The 22347-nt window shown below is 38.5% G+C and overlaps 2 protein-coding genes across 2 annotated transcripts; one reads left to right on the forward strand and one right to left on the reverse strand.

The window, feature by feature from the left end:
* Positions 1-574: 574 nt before the first annotated feature.
* LOC306878277 (uncharacterized protein) lies at positions 575-12666 on the forward strand. Its single transcript, XM_079430526.1, has 4 exons — positions 575-731; positions 975-1064; positions 11573-11629; positions 11768-12666. Exons 1-4 carry the CDS (start codon positions 668-670, stop codon positions 11887-11889), a joined length of 333 nt encoding a protein of 110 aa, XP_079286652.1. The 5' UTR covers positions 575-667; the 3' UTR covers positions 11890-12666.
* Positions 11703-20932, reverse strand: LOC306878275 (cell adhesion molecule CEACAM5-like). Its single transcript, XM_079430524.1, has 13 exons — positions 20770-20932; positions 19692-19994; positions 18387-18665; positions 17976-18236; positions 17601-17873; positions 16597-16848; positions 16177-16452; positions 15810-16058; positions 15243-15518; positions 14906-15157; positions 13415-13690; positions 13079-13312; positions 11703-12946 (listed from the first exon to the last, which is right to left on the reverse strand). Exons 1-13 carry the CDS (start codon positions 20816-20818, stop codon positions 12858-12860), a joined length of 3069 nt encoding a protein of 1022 aa, XP_079286650.1. The 5' UTR covers positions 20819-20932; the 3' UTR covers positions 11703-12857.
* Positions 20933-22347: the final 1415 nt, after the last annotated feature.

The raw sequence follows: 22347 nt of genomic DNA on the forward strand, positions 1-22347 counted from the left end.
TTGAATGAATCTGAGTGAATACAAGACTGATTATCGTGTGCATGCTTGATATCATTTAGCTGTTAAGGAATTTTTTATGATCCTGAGTTGTGAATCAAGTTTGACCCATCAATCATGTTTTTAACATGACATATTACTTTTGTTGCATCAGTATAGTATGTTATTAGACTAGAGAAAGAACCATTTATTTCTTCTTAGGTTAAGTGAATCCTGAACTACGGATTCCCATAAAACACTCAAATGCAGAACATTTGGCACTGAACCAAATAGGTCTCCTTTGAACTGAACTAAACTGAGTTATAAATGTGATATGGTAAGAATAATAATAATAATAAAAAAAAAATCTGTGAGGGGTCATATCAAAGTTTGAATTACAAAGGAGGCAAAATAATGGCTTTCTTTTCCCAAATTGCATGCAGCCCTCATCGCAAATCTTAGCTGTTCCCAGTAAACAAGATATGCTGTCAACTTTTCATTCACACTTAATTTCTAAAATTCTATCCAACAAGTTGGCTTTTGAGCCCCAGAAATCAGAGCTTAGTCGTATAAATACTGTGTAACCCTAGATTTGAACACAGAGTTCTTTTGAAAAGCAGGAGTCTTGAAGACTTAAAAGCATTCTTTTAGACAACATTTCTCATTTTCTGACTAAGCGCTGGTGATAACAATGAACTTCCAGGTGCTTCTGCTGGTCTTTGCTGTGGTGATTGCCACTAACATCCACTGTCAAGGTAAAAAAAACATTTATGAATACATATATGCCATGCTATATGTCATTTTCTGTTGTAATGTTGTTTTGTGTTATTTTTCTATAGCGTTAGTTTGCTGTCATGTTTCAAAACAACATTTGACCTGTTATATTACTGTTAAATCCTGTAATATAATGCATTTGAATAATTTTTGTTTTAAAGAAGTAAAATTCTGTGTATAATTTATATGAAGTTTTGAGGTTTCTATATACTTCTTTATTGCAGCACAACCTCAGCTTGGAGATTCAAATAAATCTCCAGTGGTCAAAGGTCATGTCAGATCCAGGCAACAAGGCAAGACATGCAATTGCATTGGTAAGCGATGATAGTACTCTTTCTCTATGCAAAATGTAACCCAGGTTACCAGTGGACAGAGACAAAATGCACTCCAAATTAAACAGAGTTAAAGTATAAAAGATCATACTTTCAGATCAAATATAAGACTGCAAACAAAATAATTAATTATATAGAAATGGAGAAATATAAATATTGAATGTTATAAATATGTCCAATAGCGTTATCTCCCTTTACATAAGCCTCCAATGAGATCGCATTTTGAGTGACGTCATGGAAAATTCCGCTATCGCGGCACTTTTAGAGAGCAGCGCCTTCTAGAACTGTCTTTTCTCTGTGAACCTCTGACGCGAGCAGATGCTTGTGCTGCTCCGGGAGATTTGAAGCTCCGATTGAGTCAAGAAATTGATGTAAGAGTTGTATAAATGCCTCTAAATCATTTATATGATGACGATGTAGAAATAAGTTAGCAGTAAAATGAGTGAAGTGATATGATTGTTCACGTTATGTGTTGACCGCATGTCAATGACGCAATATTAGCGCGAGTTTAAAAGCTAATACAGTGTGTGTGTATATATATCTCTAACGAAGGATTCAGAGAGAAGCAGTTTATGCCCGAGAATGACATTTTGAGAACGTGTATCATCTGGAACTTCCCTGGTTCTTCTGATGTACATGTAAACGAGTTCCTTGGTGAGTTAATATAGTTTCAATAATTTCAGTATTGTTCAATAAGGTTCATTTAGGATCATATTAAGTGTGTTACATCAAATTATTGTTTATTTGGTGCAGTATTAATGGCAAATACAGCCAAGTGTAAAATGAAAGATGTAGTTGGGCATTTATGTGAAATCAATGCCATGGAATGCAATGTATGTGTGTTAAATAAGATGCTTACCAGAAAGTATGCTAAATTAATTTATTGCACAGACAATTTATTGCATAAAGACAATTTATTGTACAGAGTCTTATAAATGGACATTATTTGCTGTGTTTTATTAGAAGTTGTGTATAATCTGAATTGATTCGTGTATATAGTGTCAAATGCTAATTGTTTTTTTTGGGCCTTGTGTCTTCAAGGCCAGGTTTTTTTTTGTGTTCTTCTGCTTTTGTTTCCATGTGAGTGCTGTGATGTCCAATTGATGAGTGTGATCCGTCCTGCATGTGAAATCGAACGAAGTGTGAATCATTCCTGAAGTGTGGACCGTCTCAGCTCTTCCTGTGTGTGTAACGGTGGGGTTGGACTGGCGAGCCGCCCGTTTAACGAATCCTTTGAATTCCCTGTTGAAACTGAACTTTCTCGTCTTTGAACGGTAGGATTAGAACCACACATCAATTTATTCTGTTCCATCCAGGGCAGAATAGGACGACTGAATTAAGTGCCTCACGAACTTTTGGACTAAGTTTACAAACTGATCTGTTCATTGAGAAACATCAAACTTTTGGACTTTCAAATTTTGTTTTGTTTTGTTTGTTTCATTTTCTATTGTTTTCCTTACGCCTGTGTGAGGTTATATGGACCATGTTCAACTAATTGATCAATCATTTATTCTAACAACAAGGTAAAAGAAAAGAACATTCAGTAAATTCAAACTTGTTCTTACCTCATCCTTTTGTTTTGAGTATTCATTGCTGCTGTATCATCTCTCTCTCCCTGGACGAACCTAATCTTTTGAGCCCACTGGTCCATTCGTAAAGTTGACACAAATTTATCACGTGTAACGGGTTACAAGTAAAAGTGGCGAGCCAGCCAGCCAGGAGGAGAGAGATTGGCCTGCAGCAATAGTGACAATATAAATATATTATTAATTATTTATATACTCAGCAGAATATTGACAACATGGATATTGTAAAAAGAGAGAATGTAGATGTCTCAAATGCCGTAATAGTCAGCGGCTTAACATTAACTGAAACAGATCAGGACTTAGAAGCATGGTTGTTGAGATATGGCAGCATTAGTCGCAACCTTCTCATTGATGACCCAAACTCCGAATTCCATCGACATGCCATTATAGAGTTTACTTATAGCTCCGCTATGAAAACACTAATGCCCCTTCTGCCCGTAACAATGGTCAGTACGTCAAACCCAGATACCACTTTCATAGTGCGTGCCTTAAGCTGTGTCTACCCTCATGTAGATAGTGACAGAGCCACTAAGTTGTATTTGGAAGAACTACAAAATATTGCTAGCGCTAGTGGAAAGTCAATTGAAGAAGTGCTCAAGGAGGAGTTAAAGAGAATGAAAGCTGGCTGTTCTGTTGCTGAGCCCATAGATGCTTCAGGTGATGGAGTTGAGTATCCACATGCTGCAGACTCTCAAACTCGTGATAGCAGCACCACCAGCTCACTGGATGGACCGTCGTCCCCAGCCAAATTACAGAGAGTGACCACAGAACAAGTAGCCCTTTCCTCAATTGAATCTGAGACATCACAAAACCTGTCCAAGGAAAGACCCAGCAGTAGAACTAGCCATCCTGCAGCTAATGTGTTACCCCATCCAGTACTCACAATGGACATGATTGATCCACCCAGCGTGCAAAAAGTTGTAGTTGAACACATCGTCAGAACCAACGACACTGCTACATTACAACCTGCCTCTTTCCGTCTCAGGTCTTTCTCTGGTAAAGTTCCTAGGCCAGTAAACGAGCCAGACTTCGACACATGGCGGGCAAGTGTTCAATTTCTATTAGATGACCCCTCCATTTCGGATTTGTCTCGCACAAGAAGAATACTTGATAGTCTGCTCCCTCCGGCAGCTGATGTCATTAAACATGTGAGTCCCCGGTCCTTACCTCCAGTTTACTTGGAGTTACTAGAGTCAGTTTACGGATCCGTGGAGGATGGAGATGAGCTGTTAGCAAAATTCATGACCATGCTACAGAACCCAGGAGAGAAGCCCTCCAGTTATTTGCACCGGTTGCAAGTTATGCTGAGCACTACTGTAAGGAGAGGAGGCATTGCGGAGAGTGAGCAAAACAGCTGTCTGATCAAGCAATTCTGCCGTGGATGTTGGGATAATGGGTTAATTTCCAGCTTACAGCTAGAGAAGAAAAAGATCAACCCACCTTCTTTTGCAGAGATGGTAGTGGAAATTCGCACGGAAGAAGACCGGCAAGCCTCAAAAGAAGACAGAATGAGAAATCATTTTGGATTGAACAAACAGAGTAATGCCCCCAAAATGAGAACTGCTACTCATCAAATGTCAACATACTCCCATGATGCAGTTGGTGGAGCAGCTGAAGAGGTGGATACTATGAGGGCTCAAATATCTGAAATTAATGCTCAAGTTGCTTCTATGCAAACCTCAACTTACCAGAAGTGCAAGCCTGATTATTCCAAAAATTCTGAATTTATCCTGCTAAAGAAAGAGCTAGTAGAACTACAAGCAGAAGTAGAGGCTATGAGAACATCCATTTCTGGTAAAGTGCCAAAAGAAACCCCAGCAGCTAAGGAAATAGCAGGATTGAAGAAGCAAGTGGCAGAGTTAAAGGCTCAGTTGTCAGCCCCTGAAATCCCACAATATCGGTCCGGGAAGACGGCAAAATTCCAGCATAGGCAAACCGGGAGAGATGAGAACAGTCAACTCAGAAGTAGTTCAGTGACATCCACTCGTCCTCGTCCTGGATACTGTTTTAGATGTGGTGAGGATAGACACCTAGCCATCAATTGCGAAAATGACCCGAACCCTTCTAAGGTAGATGAGAAGAGGCGCCAGTTGAGAGAAAAACAAGCCCAGTGGGACCTAAAGAACCAAGCCACTACTACTCAGTTAAACACCACGCAGTCTCTGTAGCAGGGCATATGGAGACTGGGACGAAGCATCATTGCCCTAAAAGCAAACTGCCAAAAGGACTAATTGGAATGAAATGCACTGCCCAAATCATTGTAGACGCAATTGAAGTGAACTGCCTTTTAGACACTGGTTCCCAGGTGACTACAATTCCCTTGTCATTTTACAAAAATAACTTGTCTCATCACCCCATGAAACCCCTGGAATCTTTGCTGGAAGTGGAGGGAGCCAATGGACAATCAGTGCCTTACCTTGGGTATGTGGAGTTAACTTTAATGTTTCCCAAAGAGTTTCTAGGAACAGATGCTGAGGTTACCACACTAGCACTGGTGGTCCCAGATTTGGTAAATATACCACAAGTCCTCATCGGTACAAATACCTTGGATGCACTTTACTCCAGTTATGTACCAAAAGAGAGCCCCAAATCAGCTTCTAAAGGGTATGCAGCTGTACTGAAGACACTTGATGTGAGGCATCGACAATCATGTGCCAAAACCCTTGGGTGTGTGACATTAAAAGGGGCAGTCCCTGAAACTGTACCAGCAGGGTGCACTGCTGTTCTTGATGGAGCCGTCTGTCTGAATTACCTTCCAGCAGAAACACTGACTGTTATAAGTCCTCCCACCATATCTTCTCTGCCAAGTGGTCTTTTAGTTGCTAGTGCATTGCACGCCTTACCTGTGAAACGTTTCTTCTCCTTGCCTGTGGTAGTCAAGAATGAAACCCAGACTAACATAGTAATCCCTCCCCGGTCTGTGATTGCAGAAATGCATGCTGTCCAGCAGGTGATAAACAAGCCATTAACAAGTGATGTTTCTGAAACACCAGAAAGTCCTCAGATAACTCTCGATTTTGGAGACTCCCCACTGCCTTCCGAATGGAAAGAACGGATATCAGCCTTGTTAAACTCTATGTCTGAAGTTTTTGCTTTGAAGGAAATGGATTATGGACACACTGATAAGGTGAAGCACCGAATTAAACTGAGTGACGAAACTCCTTTCAAGCATAGAGCTCGTCCCATCCACCCACAAGATATTGATGCCGTCAGGAAACATCTACAGGAGTTGTTAGCAGCTGGTATTATACGAGAGTCTGAGTCCCCATTCGCATCCCCCATTGTAGTGGTCCGAAAAAAAGACAACTCAGTGCGGCTATGTATTGACTTTAGGAAGCTAAACTCTCAAACCATACGAGATGCGTACGCACTCCCAAACCTGGAGGAAGTGTTCTCTATGTTAACTGGTTCCAAGTGGTTTTCTGTTCTCGATCTAAAATCCGGGTATTACCAGATTGAGATGGATGAAGCGGACAAGCAGAAGACAGCGTTCGTATGCCCCCTTGGTTTCTGGGAGTTTAACCGTATGCCGCAAGGGATAACCAATGCGCCAAGCACATTCCAGCGGCTCATGGAGCGCTCCATGGGTGACTTAAATAGAAGAGAAGTCTTAGTTTTCATCGATGATCTTATCATCTTCTCCGAAACCCTTGAGGAGCATGAGCGCCGACTGATACAAGTCCTGAATCGTCTAAAAGAATACGGATTGAAGCTCTCACCCGAAAAATGCAAATTCTTCCAAACATCTGTGCGCTACTTGGGCCACATTGTCTCCCAGAATGGTGTAGAAACTGACCCATCAAAAATTGAGGCCATTAAAACCTGGCCAAGGCCCCAGAACCTTCGGGAACTAAAATCCTTCTTAGGATTTACAGGATATTACCGCAGATTTGTTAAAGATTTCTCCAAGATTGCAAAGCCGCTCAACAATCTTACAGCTGGCTATCCTCCGGTTCGAAAGGAAAAAAAGAAAGATAAAGATCATACTTACTTTAATCCAAAAGAGTCTCTGGGTGACAGATGGACTACCGAGTGTCAACAGGCATTTGAAAGCCTCGTGGAAAGGTTAACCTCTGCTCCTGTCTTGGGGTACGCAAATCCTTGTCTGCCTTACCTATTGCATACAGATGCTTGTGCTACAGGACTAGGAGCAGCCTTGTATCAAGAACAGCAGGGACACATGAGAGTCATAGCATTTGCCAGCCGTGGATTAACAAAGTGTGAAGCCAAGTATCCTGCCCACAAATTGGAATTTCTGGCTCTCAAATGGGCAATCACCACAAAATTCCATGACTATCTGTATGGGGCAGACTTCACAGCGGTCACTGATAGCAATCCCCTCACCTATGTCCTTACGTCTGCCAAACTAGATGCTACTAGTTATAGATGGTTATCCAGTCTCTCAACCTACAATTTTAAGATCCAATACAGAGCTGGAGCACAAAATCAAGATGCGGATGGATTGTCTCGTCGTCCCAATGGTGAACCATCAGATGATTGGGAATCTAAAAAAGAGCAAGAACGAATCAGACAGTTCACTCTATATCATCTTGGAGATCTTGAAGGCAACACCAAGACAATCTTACCTGAAGTAGTGGAGGCCATCTGTGAAAAGCATCACGTCAATCAATCCCATGATTCTCAGTCTTTCCCGTTGACCTTGGTAGAGTCTCTGAGCATGAACGCAAAGGTATTACCTCCAGAAATCCAGGAAGAAGATGGCCATGGTCTCCCAGAAGTTCCTTGTCTGTCTGAAGAGGATCTGATCAGGAAGCAGCGAGCTGACCCTGAAATTAAAGAGGTAATTGAGTACTTGGAGTCTAACAACAAACCTTCAAACTTGAAATTCCACTTACCTGCAGTAACCTTGTGGATGAGACAATGGAACAAACTTGAGCTGAAGAATGGGTTGTTATATCGGAAGAGGATGGATGGAGACAAAGTGTTGAACCAACTGGCTTTACCTGAAGATCTTCGAGGAATTGTACTTACCAGTCTTCATGATGACATGGGGCATCTGGGTCTGGAGCGAACTCTCGATCTTCTCCGTTCCAGATTTTATTGGCCGAAGATGGCAGCCGATGTGGACATAAAAATCAAAAAGTGCGAGCGCTGTGTTCGTAGGAAGACTCATTCACAGAAAGCAGCTCCCTTGGTGAATATTCAGACCCATAGGCCTTTAGAACTAGTTTGTATGGATTTTCTGTCGCTGGAACCAGACAGCAGTAACACCAAGGATATTTTGGTCATCACAGACCATTTTACCAAGTACTCTGTTGCTATTCCTACCCGTAACCAAAAAGCACAAACAGTTGCTAGATGCCTATGGGATAATTTCTTTGTCCATTACGGTTTTCCAGAAAAGCTGCTCAGCGACCAGGGGCCAGATTTTGAATCTCGTACCATCCAAGAGCTATGTAGAATTGCTGGCATCCGCAAAGTGAGGACCACCCCCTATCATCCTAGAGGGAACCCGGTGGAACGCTTTAATCGGACTCTCTTACAGATGCTAGGCACCCTGGAGAACAAAAGCAAAGCTCATTGGAAAGATCACGTCAAACCATTGGTGCATGCTTATAACTGCACCAGGAGCGATGTAACTGGATACTCACCATATGAGCTAATGTTTGGGAGGCAGCCTCGACTGCCGATCGACCTTGCTTTCGGACTTCATACCAACTTCCCATTACAGTCCCATTCGCACTATGTGAAATCCCTAAAGAGTAGATTGGAGGAAAGCTACAGAGTTGCTTCTCAAAATGCATCCAAAATAGCTGACCGGAACAAAAGACGTTTTGACAGAAATGTAGTTGCTTCTACACTTGAACCGGGTGATCGAGTCCTTGTGCGAAATGTCAGATTGAGAGGGAAACACAAGTTGTCAGATAAATGGGCCTCTGAGATCTATGTGGTAGTCCGGAAAGCAGGTGACATGCCAGTATATACAGTCTGCCCAGAAGGGAAAGATGGACCAGTCCGCACATTACACCGCGACCTTCTACTGCCTTGTGGGTTTCTACCCCTGAATGAAATTGAAGGAACAGACCCTCTGAAAATTCGCCATAAGCCTAGAACCAGATCACACTCGGCACATGAAGCGGTTCCTCAAGAACATCTGAGTAGTCAGTCTGAATCAGAGGATGACTCTTATATTGGAAATTCAGGACGCCAATTGGAGTTTAGTACGAAAATTATTTCACCTCCAGAACATCCTATGCCCGTAGAGAACTTACCTGAAACAGAGTTTCTCAATTCCCCTGCTGCTGTGGTAGAACCTGTGAACGAAACCTTACCCGACACTGGAACCCTTCCGGCTGCCGTAGACCTTGTAAAAGAAACCTTACCTGACATCAGACTAGAAGAGGACTCCACAGATAATCAATCAGAAAATGAAGAAGAAAATAGTATACCTGTTCAAGATGGAGATACTGTTGAAGTGGAGAACTGCAAAAGCAACGGCATTGAAAGTACTGAGCCCCCAGAGTTGTTAGCACCTATGAATGGAAGTGTGCTGGAGTTTTCAGGTCTGTCGGACACTGTGACGGAGGAAACACAGTCCAATGACACAATCTCACCTGCCCAGGATGTTACAAGTAACCAGCCCGTTACAGATGATAACCTTGGAGCTATTGACACTAGACGTTCCAAAAGGCAGCGTGGGCCTCCTAACAAATTCCAGTATCATAAACTAGGAAATCCCCTAACACTAGTCATTCAGTCCTTACTGCAAGGGTTGAGCTCTGCACTTACCACTTCCTTGGAAGAATCCACATCCATCAGTGATCAGTCCTTGAATATGTCTGGTGCTTTTCCTATAGTGGTGACAAGTCAACCCCAAGCATGCCCGAGGACGTGCCTGAATTCAGAGGGGGAAAGTGTAACCCAGGTTACCAGTGGACAGAGACAAAATGCACTCCAAATTAAACAGAGTTAAAGTATAAAAGATCATACTTTCAGATCAAATATAAGACTGCAAACAAAATAATTAATTATATAGAAATGGAGAAATATAAATATTGAATGTTATAAATATGTCCAATAGCGTTATCTCCCTTTACATAAGCCTCCAATGAGATCGCATTTTGAGTGACGTCATGGAAAATTCCGCTATCGCGGCACTTTTAGAGAGCAGCGCCTTCTAGAACTGTCTTTTCTCTGTGAACCTCTGACGCGAGCAGATGCTTGTGCTGCTCCGGGAGATTTGAAGCTCCGATTGAGTCAAGAAATTGATGTAAGAGTTGTATAAATGCCTCTAAATCATTTATATGATGACGATGTAGAAATAAGTTAGCAGTAAAATGAGTGAAGTGATATGATTGTTCACGTTATGTGTTGACCGCATGTCAATGACGCAATATTAGCGCGAGTTTAAAAGCTAATACAGTGTGTGTGTATATATATCTCTAACGAAGGATTCAGAGAGAAGCAGTTTATGCCCGAGAATGACATTTTGAGAACGTGTATCATCTGGAACTTCCCTGGTTCTTCTGATGTACATGTAAACGAGTTCCTTGGTGAGTTAATATAGTTTCAATAATTTCAGTATTGTTCAATAAGGTTCATTTAGGATCATATTAAGTGTGTTACATCAAATTATTGTTTATTTGGTGCAGTATTAATGGCAAATACAGCCAAGTGTAAAATGAAAGATGTAGTTGGGCATTTATGTGAAATCAATGCCATGGAATGCAATGTATGTGTGTTAAATAAGATGCTTACCAGAAAGTATGCTAAATTAATTTATTGCACAGACAATTTATTGCATAAAGACAATTTATTGTACAGAGTCTTATAAATGGACATTATTTGCTGTGTTTTATTAGAAGTTGTGTATAATCTGAATTGATTCGTGTATATAGTGTCAAATGCTAATTGTTTTTTTTGGGCCTTGTGTCTTCAAGGCCAGGTTTTTTTTTGTGTTCTTCTGCTTTTGTTTCCATGTGAGTGCTGTGATGTCCAATTGATGAGTGTGATCCGTCCTGCATGTGAAATCGAACGAAGTGTGAATCATTCCTGAAGTGTGGACCGTCTCAGCTCTTCCTGTGTGTGTAACGGTGGGGTTGGACTGGCGAGCCGCCCGTTTAACGAATCCTTTGAATTCCCTGTTGAAACTGAACTTTCTCGTCTTTGAACGGTAGGATTAGAACCACACATCAATTTATTCTGTTCCATCCAGGGCAGAATAGGACGACTGAATTAAGTGCCTCACGAACTTTTGGACTAAGTTTACAAACTGATCTGTTCATTGAGAAACATCAAACTTTTGGACTTTCAAATTTTGTTTTGTTTTGTTTGTTTCATTTTCTATTGTTTTCCTTACGCCTGTGTGAGGTTATATGGACCATGTTCAACTAATTGATCAATCATTTATTCTAACAACAAGGTAAAAGAAAAGAACATTCAGTAAATTCAAACTTGTTCTTACCTCATCCTTTTGTTTTGAGTATTCATTGCTGCTGTATCATCTCTCTCTCCCTGGACGAACCTAATCTTTTGAGCCCACTGGTCCATTCGTAAAGTTGACACAAATTTATCACGTGTAACGGGTTACAAAAAGGTTACAGAAAGTTGCATTTTTTGAAACCTACATAAGAGAAGTCACCATGGAGGATTTAAAAATCACATTTCAATGACTCACAACATACTAGGAGCCCAAAATCCCTTATATTTTCTCATACCTTAATAAACATTTACTGCGATTCTGTAGAAAACACTTTATTTTATGTGCTGTAGTAATAAAATGTCTCTTGTTGTGCTTCTTAAAGTGTGGCGATGTAGGTATTGGTACAGTATATGCTAAATGTAGCCTAAATGCAGTGCTTTGACTTGTAGTGTTTTAAAAAGTATTTATTGTATAAAATGAACGAGTCCTAGTCATTTTGATTGATGTGTAGTTTTCCATAGGAAGAAGAAATGCACTGGCGCAGAACTACTGTCACTGTGAGCTGCAACGTCAATATAGTGAGTCATGCAACCTGTATTTACCCAGATCCTTTTGTTTATGTTAAACAGCATGAAACACTGAGTCAAAAGAAAGCTTTTGAAACGTTTTTCTGGAAGTTATAATACATACATACATCTCTTTTGTTTTATTTTCAGGAGTAATCAGTAAAGAGCAGACACCTTTGTGCCTAAAGAAGGGAATTTCGAGATTTAAAAAATGCCAACAATTGACTGGAGGAAATAGGAAGGAGAAAAAAGGCATCAGTATGCCCATTTAACTCACAGTCACTATACTCACAAACTATACACCCCATAATTTTAAACATGTACTTATCACACCATATACTAAGTTGTGTATACTGAACTATTTTTGTGTCTCTTATATTCGATAACATTTATTCTAGTCAGTGTTCTACATCCAGTCAGTGTTCTACATCCAGGTTTTACAATTGGGAGGAAAAAAGTGCATACTGGAAAAAGACATGCAAGTGCATAAAGCATGTTGATAAAGAGAGGAAATCATTTGAATAATTTACTTTTATTTGGTCTATAAATAAAGTATATAACATTACACATGTTTTGATGTCTTAAATAATTGTAAAATGCATTTATAATTGGGAAATAATCACACAGAAGGCATATAATATTTTTTATAAGAAAAGATCTTACGATTGTGAGATATGTTTGGGAAGCAAACAGAAAGGTAATTTGGATAACTGGTCATTCGGATATGTAATTTGCCTATATTTGCCTGAATTTGGTGCATGTTAGCTATTCAATAGAGACTTAAAACCAGAGCTACAAATCAGAAAATAATCCAGCCTTCATTAATTTCAGCAGATTTAATTACAGTATAGCATTCATGTCTAAAATTACTGTCCAATTAATGATAGTAATAAATGTACCAAAGATGTAGTTTTTAGAAAATAAATATATAGGCAAATAATGTAGTATGATTAATTCAAATGTATGACAGTTAAAATGTAATTTTTATTTTTTTTAACTTTGTACTTGCCAAAAGAGTGTTCGGTTAATAAATGCTCATAGCTGTCTTTACATGATGTTTAAATATGTTTTAAAATTAAGAAGCAGTTCAACTAATCTGGGCTGAATGATCTTGCCAGTGCGATTTTTTGTTGTTGTTGCTTGATAAATTTTTTTGTTAAGTGATAAATGAACACACAAGCTTCATTCAGTCCACAGACAGGCCTCAAAGACAGATGGTATGTTTACAGTAATATCAGTATTAGAGCCATTCATCCAGCACAGGGATCAGCAGAACGAGCAGCGCCGTCAACATCGCACTCGACTGGACACTGACAGCAGCGTTGGGGTCTGGGGTAAAGACAGAGGAAATGATGATCTGTTATTAGGTTACTTCAAAAAACGTGGCATGAAAATGTCAATTATCAATTAACTTTTATTTTGCATGTTAGCTGTTGTGTGTGAATTTGGGCTAATACTCACTATTGACGACTTGGCTGGTGTAGACTGTCACATTGGTCAAAGGGTTTTTGGCCACACAGGTGTAATTGCTGCCCAAGATAGAGCTTATGGGAAGTACTATGGAAGAATCATTTCCTACTACTGTGTTGTTTTCGAGGATCCAGTGATACACAGCTGGTGGCTGAGACACTGCCAGACATGTCAGGACGGGGGGAATCCCAGGGCGTACAATGATCTGCACACTCTGTGGTCCAACTGCCCAATAAACACACAGAGCTTTAGTTCATGCAAAATCTCAAAAGTCTTTTGAAGTCAGATTTATATCAAAGTAATTTAAAGATGTTTTATATTACTCACAGATGACCGCAAGATCATATGGTTGACTGACATGCTGTTTCACTGCGTTCGAAGCGACGCACTGGTATCTTCCGTCATCAGCAGTCTGCAAGGCTTTGAAGGTCACGGTGGTGTTATCTGTTGAAAATGTAACACTGTCTGATGGATGGAAATTCTGGTTGTTTCGAAGCCAGCGGAGATTGTTGTAGTGTCCCTTCACATGACAGGTGAGCGTCAGGCTTTGGGAAGCCAGAGGAATAGGATGATCGGCGGTCACGTCCACTGTCACGATGGCTTCTGTGGAGTGTACAGAATATTAGACTAGTTCCTAACCTTGTGGTAGTAGCGAGATTATATATCAAGTATGATTGCATTTTTCCAATTAAAGGTTAGTTTATCCAAATATGAAAGTTTGTCATAATTTATTCGCCCTCGTGTTGTTCCAAACACGTATGAGTTTCTTTCTTATGTCAAGAATTATGTCAAGAATTTTGAAGAATGCTGGTAATCAAACAGTTGATGGTACCATTGACTTTCGTAGTATTTCTTTCCCTATTATGGAAGTCAGTGAGGACCAACAACTGTTTGATTCTTCAAAATATCTTCTATGGTGTTCAACATAAGAAAGAGCCTTATACAGGTTTGGAACAACGTGAGGGTGAGTAAATGAGGACACAATTTTCCTTTTTGGGTGAACCTTTAAGAGCAACCTATCTGAATGATTATTAGTTTGCAGTCTGTGCCCACTGTGAAGCCATACAATACCATGCAATTTCTACTGAACTGTTCTCTTGGGTGAACACCCCCTCCCCCCCAAAAAAACCCCCATGCAACAGTATATGTTTGAATCAAAAACATATAGTCCGATCAACGTAGCCAGATTCCCAGAAAGAATGACTCTCTTTTTTTTAAATGACTCAAAAACATACAGTGAGACAAGTGTTGCATGATTCCCAGGAAAATTACTCTTATGAGATGGTTCTTTTTAAATTTACATTTAGTCAATTAGCAGATGCTTTTATCCAAAGCAACTTATAAATAAGGACAATGGAAGCAATCAAAATCAACAAAAGAGCTATGCAATATAAGATGCAAAAGAGATATGCAAGTGCTATGACAAGTCTCAGTTAGCCTAATGCAGTGCACACAGAAAGTTCTTTTTTAAATTATACAATAAATAAAAAGAAAACAAATAGATAGAATACAAAAAGAATAGAGAAGCTAGCGTTTTCTTTTTATTTGTTTTTTTCTTCAAAAACATACAGCACCACCAGTGTTTTAGGAGTCTTCAAATAAATGACTCTTATAAGACGGTTCTTTGAACCAATCTTTTAAAAAGATGCCCTGTATAATTTACCACATTTGTAGAGAGAGAATTTCGTAATTACTTACACAAAATGTAAATAACTTTTTCAAATGATTCCTTTCAATATGTTTATGAAAAGGACAATATGATCCTCAAAGAACACGAAAAGACTCACTGTAAAATCACTTTAAGGAATTATGTCTTACCAATTACAGTTAACTGGAGTGATCCGTTGCTGCTGCTGCCTGTTATGTTATTGAAGGCCATGCAGGTGTAGTGTCCACTATTGGTTAGCGAGAGATCTGCTTGTACATACACTGGGCCATCTCCCACCTTTGAATTGTTATAGAACCAGCTATATTGACTTTGAGGAAGAGAGATTGCAGAACAGTTGAAAGTCACGTTGGACCCCGTCTCTGCAATGCTTGGGCCAACAACTGTCGTGTTCCATGGACCATCTGAAAGATGCCATATACATTAAAAATTACTCCCATGAACGTCCCATGATTCAATGGATGTGTTACAAATATATGTGTTACTCACAGTTGACCATCAGGCCATAGGCAGGGCTAGTCATGTGGCTGACAGTGTTACTTGCGTTACATTGATAATGTCCGTCATCACTGAGATTTAGACTTTGGAAGCTCAAGGTCGAGTTGTCATTGGAGAAAGCGATTCCATTGTGAGAATGAAGAACCATCCCGTTCTTCATCCACTTGATGTGTTCAACATCTCCAGTGGCAATGCAGGTCAATGTAAATAACTGATTGATTACTGGTTGCTGATTGCCCGCATTTACAATCACATGGCTGATTGGATCTGAAATTTAGACAGAACAAAACAAATCAGACAGATTACTTCAATTAAAGGGGTAGTTCACGTACAAATTAAAATTCAGTCATCATTTACTCCCTCTTATGTCATTACAAACATGTTCAGTATGCATTTCTTTATTCTGTATAAACCACAAAAGATATTTAGAAAAAAATTGGACCTTTCCACATCACTCTAAGAACTCAACAGATGTGCTGGCCTGCCTGTTGAATAACCAAACTTATAAACTATTCATACAGTATAGTAAATGCATTATTTGAAGGCATAACAACTCACATCTTAAAGTTAACTCCAGTGATACATTGCTGCTGCTGCCTGTGATTTCATTGGAGGCCATGCAGGTGTAGCGTCCACCACTATCTGGTGAGAGAGCTTTAGTTAAAACTGGACCCTCTCCCACCTTTGTGCTGTTTAAAAACCAACTGTATCGACTTAGTGGGTGAGAGTCAGCAGAACAGCTGAAGGTCACATTATGTCCTACAGCTCCTACAAGTGGACCAGAGACGGTTGTGTTCCATGGACCATCTGAAAAGGCACAGACACAGATAAGGCACAAGTCGCTTTCTGCTTAAAGTTACTTTCGAAAGTGCTGCTTACAAGATGAAAACCCAGCAGCTAGGTCAAAGTAGGGTGTTTTACTCACAGAAGACCTGGAGGTCATGGGCCTCACTGGTCATGTTGTTAACAGCAGTAGTAGCTAGACATTGATACAGCCCATTATCGCTTAGAGTGAGTGGGTTGAAGTTCAAAACTGAGTGGTTATCGGTGAAATTGATTCTATTGTCGCTATACAGGTTGTTCCCGTTCTTCAGCCACTGAATGTGTTGAACATCTCCATTGGAAATGCAGGTTAGTTTGAATGACTGATTGAAGATTGGTTGCTGATTGTTCCTATTCACCGTAACATTGCTGACAGGAACTAAATTTCATACAAAAAAAAAAATATGAATCAAATTCACAGCAATTTTAGATTTTAAAAACCAGGATATTAAACATTTTCACACTTTAGAACAAATGCATTTGCTGGTTTCAGTTAAGCAAAGTACTGAATTGAATGACTCACCATACACAGCTAATGTCACTGAGTCACTGCTGCTTCTGCCTGTAATGTTATTGAAGGCCATGCAGGTGTACTCTCCACTATCGGTTTTTGATAGAGGTGCAGTCACATACACTGAACCATTTTTCACATTTAAGTCACTGAAATACCAGCTGTATTGACTTTGAGGACGAGAGACAGAGGAGCAGCTGAAGGTCACGCTGGATCCCACTTCTGCTATATGTGGACCAGAGATTGTTGTGTTGTTTGGGCCATCTAGCAAATACATGAACTGTTTTAATATTTTATCTTTACATTACAAGACAACTGACAATGAAATGCAAACAGATTTAACCAATATTTTGGACTCATATATAAGGTGAAATGGTGGAAGATGCATTTACAGGATATAATTCAATATATTATTAGAGACAACAAATGAAAACATTTGCTTTGATTAGTTGTCTAGCACAAAACAAAAAACATGAAAGATCAGTATCTTGCTGCACTACTGGGGCAAGAAGACTCCCAAAGTATATATTTTTTAAAGTGTCATTAATGTAAAATACTAAATCAAATATTTTATGTGCATGTACATGTTTTAGTTCAATAACTGACTAACCGAAAAGACAAAATCAAATAACAGTGTCCCATTTAGAGTATGAATTATAAAATAATAAAATGATTCAACTGAATTAGTTTATACGTTATGATGAATAATGTTATAGATTGATACAGTAGAAATACATGTTAGAAATGCACATCTAACAAAATACATTATTTATAAATAATAATTATAGATAAATTTAACATAACATAAAATTCACAATCACTATTATCTAATGCCAAAAAAGAAAATGTAACATTAAAAAATTATGTTCAGATCACAAGCAGAGATTAATAAAGCATAACCATTCAATAAATGTGTTAAGATGACTTTTCATGACCATTTAGTCGAGAGTCAAAATTAAAGATAGGAGGACATCAGGAAACAGGAAATATGGATGTTCTGGAAATATCATACTCACAGTTGACCATAAGATTGTAGGCCTGGCTGGTCATGTTGCTGACAGCATTACTAGCAGCACACTGGTACAGTCCATCATCACTAAGATCGGGCTGATAAAAGCTCAAGACTGAGTTGTTATTGAAGAAAGTGATCGTATCATCGGCGTCCAGGTATTTGCCATTTTTCATCCAATGAATGGAGTCCACTGGCCCCACAACATTACAGCTTAGATTAAAAGCCGTGCCTTCTACTGGATAACCTGCTGGATGTACTGTCACTGCTGATATTGGATCTGAATAAAGAGAAAAAATGTATTGGAGATAAAACAAATTATCACAAGTATAATCTTGAGAAATTCAGAAAAAAACAAAACATATTTCATGTGTGTTCTCACCAATTATTTGAATCTTTTTTGTCACTGCAGCATATCTGAGCGTGACTGGATTTTGACCAACACAGGTGTACTCTCCCCTCATGTTCTGAGTTGTGTTTTTAAGGTTATAACTTGGACCATTGACATTCAGACTATTGCCATTGTACATCCAGTAGAAAGAAGCTGTCGGTTTGGAGTCAGCAGTGCAAGACAGAATAATATCCGAACCAGAAACGTATGCCATTTTCTCTGGCAAGGCTGTCATTGCTAGGTCAGGCCCATCTAAACACATAAAACCAATTCAGTTTACCTTTTGAAACATTAATTAGGTGCTCATTTATTGTCAGGTGCCCATCCCTCATGTGCCATTTGAAGGGATCCTGTTTTAGTGTTGTAGTGAAATCATCATTGTGTGCTGCCTGTCGTACTCACAGCTTATGTTTAGATTCATTTGATTAGTCTCTGCTTTGCTGATGTTGTTTTCCACAAGACACTTGAAAGGTCCTTCGTCGTAGCGCGTCACACCATTGATGAAGAGCTCTCGTCCACCATTCCTGAGCTCAAATCTTCCTCCTGCTGTGACTATAGAGCTTCCGTTGTGCCATGAAAACCACAGTGGCGTTCCGCTGGCGGAGCATGTGAACATCACGGTGTTGTTAAACTCCATCAGGTTTGTCATGCTTACAAAAGCAGTTACATTACTGACAGGTTCTACAAGTTAACAGAAAAATGTTTAGTGTGAAAGTTTAAAGTATGTGTTTAATCAGTTTTTCAAACCCATTAGCATCCCCTCAACCAAAGTTCACTGTGTAAGTATTTGGACTTGTTTACTGCAGAGTAGGCCTACATGAAATCCATTGACGTCTGCATACATAACGCTGCTGTCTAAGCTAACAGGTTAATGTTAGCACAGTAGCCTATATCATTTTTTATAAACAAAGTTTTTCCATTCAAAGAACATTAAGCAATCATTAGGTAAATATAGGCGTTATAATATATGTTATAACTAATAATAAAATAAATCAAATAATATTACATTTACAGGGAGTGTAAGGGTTTGCTGTTTGAAACTGAGTTACGTTGCGTAAGCAAAAGTTAATTGCATTGTGTGCTCAAATGTTAGTTTGGAAATCACCCTCATTTAAAATGTTAAAATAGCCAAAGATTATAGGTTTTTTTTTTTCTGTCTGTCTTTTGTTTTGGTTTACAGTGGTCCTATCATTAAGAGCTAAAAATTTGTAAAATTTTATTGTCAAATTTACGGTTTTGCTGATTCTTGTAAAGCTGCTACCTTGATTTATTTTATAATATTTTTAATATTAAATGATTCAGTGGTCACATATATTGAGGGAGCAGTCTACAAAATCATCGGACATGTATGCAATAGATTATCAGGCCTCAAGAAAATACTTTGAACATAGTACATGAGTACACAAGTTGTAACAATTTTACCTAGAACTTTAAGAAACATTTAATACCACTCAAGACATCTTATTTGTTAAGATATAAAAATATAAAAAAGTGTTTCACATGATAACATCCAAATGTGAACAGTAAACCTAAAAACAAAGTTCTATGGCTCATTTTTATCAATCTTTACAAACAATGACATTTTAAGACAAGTAACTTCACAAATTCTGGGAATACATTTTCTTAGGTAGATTGAAGTTTTTAAAGTTCTGTGAATATTTAATTTTTAGTGTGTAATATAAGAGGATGTTTTTTTTTTCAACTTACCCTGAACATCTAATGTAATCTCTGCTCGTGTTTTGATCGGTGACAATGATTCTAATGCATACAGACCAGAATTCTTCAGAGTTACTGATGACAAGGTGAGCTGATATGTAGAACTGTTAAATTCTGTTCCAATTTGGTGGCTAGTTCCCTGAATAAGGTCCCCTGGGTACCACATGTACAATGTACTAGGTCCAAATAACCAGAGCCCAACTGTAATGATCCCAGTGTCATTCACTCTTATAGTGACATTGCTCCCAACAGCAACAGGGTTTTTTGATGGAACCAGCAATAAAGCATAAAGACCTAGGAGAGACAGGAGAAGGCAGTCAGTATATTTTGAATATATAAAGACAACTTTTAACTCTTCATTTTAATTGCATAACTTGGATGGAACCAAGTCTACTGATTTACATTTGGCCTTTGCATATTTGTTGCTTGTTTCCATATAGTACTAGAAAATAGTTTTCATGCTTAGCATGCTCTTGCTTGTAAAAGGACACAGAGTCACAGCAAAATGATCAAGTGAGTATTGAGTACAACCAATGAACAACATGTATTTAATGTCATTATTATGTCAATTACCCTATAAGCATTTTTATCGTGAATGTAATTTATTTTCTGTTTGTAATCTTCTGTGTTATGTAATCTGAGCAATTTATTCAGAAAATCTGGTGTTAAGGTCATTGTATCCACAAATGTACGTCTTCAAATATACATGTACAAATATTAATTTCGTGTCGACATCTAATACTCAGAGGAATCTGAGTAAAGTCAAATATTCAAATATAATATATAAAATGCTTTTGATCATAATTTAAAAAGCTATTTGTTGCTCAGTATTTCTGATAATTTCCTAAATTTGGCATAAACCTACTTTTTAGGCAGAATTACAAGTAAAATCTGAAAAAATTCTGAATTAAAAAAAAAAAAGATTTGAAAGTTAACTGTTGTGTCAAACAATTGCTGACTGGTAAATTTACATTCACAAACAATCTCCTTTCTGTATTGTTGTTTATGAAAAATACGAAATTAGAATTGAATAGAAAAATATTACAGGAAAATACAGTTGAATAATTACCTGGTGTACAGATTAAGCTGAAGAATATGGCGAGTACTTTATGCCCCATTTTGGAAATCCTAACTTGAAAATTCTTCACTTCTTCCACAGACTTCAGACAAGTCTGCAACGAAATGGTATAATCATCGCTATGCTTTCATTCTGCTAATATTTACCTTGTTATGCAAATGGATAGGTTCAACAATGAATAAGCATGTGACAGAAAGGTACACACACCTTTTGTCATCATCACAAACATTCACATTGAGTGGAGGGTGTGTTTGTTGTGGTCGACTGCAATCTGGAACCGGACTGCTGGTACCCAGATGACGTGCTAGTCACAAATTGAATGTCATGCCATACATATTAAAATAGCTCCTGGTGTTGTAGGAAAAGATTTGTGGTTAGTAAAAAGTGTGGACTATCAATACTAAGAGTTGATATTAACATAGAGTGACTCATGATGACAATTCATGTTTGATGTTTTCTTTCAAACCAGCTTTCAGCGTCACTCCTGGTTTCGAGTTCTGAGTATATAGCTACAGTATGTTTCAAGTATACTGAACTGTTTTATCTCAAGTGCAGGATGTAAACCAAACATGTTATTGAAAAGCCATGTTTAACATGACTTCATTTTGTTTGCATTCTAAAAGATTACTTCAGATTGACAGGAATTTTTATGCAGTAAAAATAGTGAAGGATCATGAATCACTGTATATTTTGAGATTATTTAAATGTGATAGCGCCCTTTTGACTTTCATATTCAGAGCTGATGCACCCAAGAACCATTCCCACATGCTTGACCCTTTATAAATGAAATTTAGTCACATATTGATCAGGGATTAATAATAATCGGACATAATCACAAATAAATTGGAAAAACAAATCAAGTACTGGTATACGATATCAATCCTTTGATTCCCTTGCCCTATCGAGAGGTGGCAGGGATGCTGGATCCTATCAGAGCATTTTGGGCAAAAGACAGGGCAACCCTCTTGACAGATGGACAGTCCATCACAGATGACACACACTGAGTCTGGGCAATTTACAGTTTTCAGTTCAGCTAACCTGCTTGTCTTTGAAAGTGGGGAAGTACATCAGCAAGCTCCACACAGAATGTCTTCTTGCTCAGTCAGGACTCGAACCAGTGACCTTTGGTGACAATGCTACCCTATTAGTGTGATCCTCTTAATCATAAATTTGGAAATGCCAATAGTAGACAACTAAATCAAATAGTATTGTATTTATATGTAAATATATCCCAGGGTGACATACCACATAGTTTATTGGCACCTTATTTATTCTGTTGACCATATTGCACAAAATCTCATTTCAACACAGCCTGTGCTATTTTTTATTTTGTCATGTCACGTGAATATCAACATTGTGAGTTTTAATCAGTCAAAACAGCTTTGAAGTTAATTAATCAAATTCTGTGTCTCAGGAAAATAGTGATCCATGACATTGTATTGTGTTGAATATTTTTTTTTTTGTCCATTTATTAATTAGGGATTTGTGGAATAAAAGTATAGTTTGTATTTTGAAATGAAAAGATAAAAAAAGACTGGTAAGAGGACCTCCAATAATTTGCACAGAATA

Source organism: Barbus barbus (assembly GCF_936440315.1).
Source record: "Barbus barbus genome assembly, chromosome: 12".
NCBI lineage: Eukaryota > Metazoa > Chordata > Actinopteri > Cypriniformes > Cyprinidae > Barbus > Barbus barbus.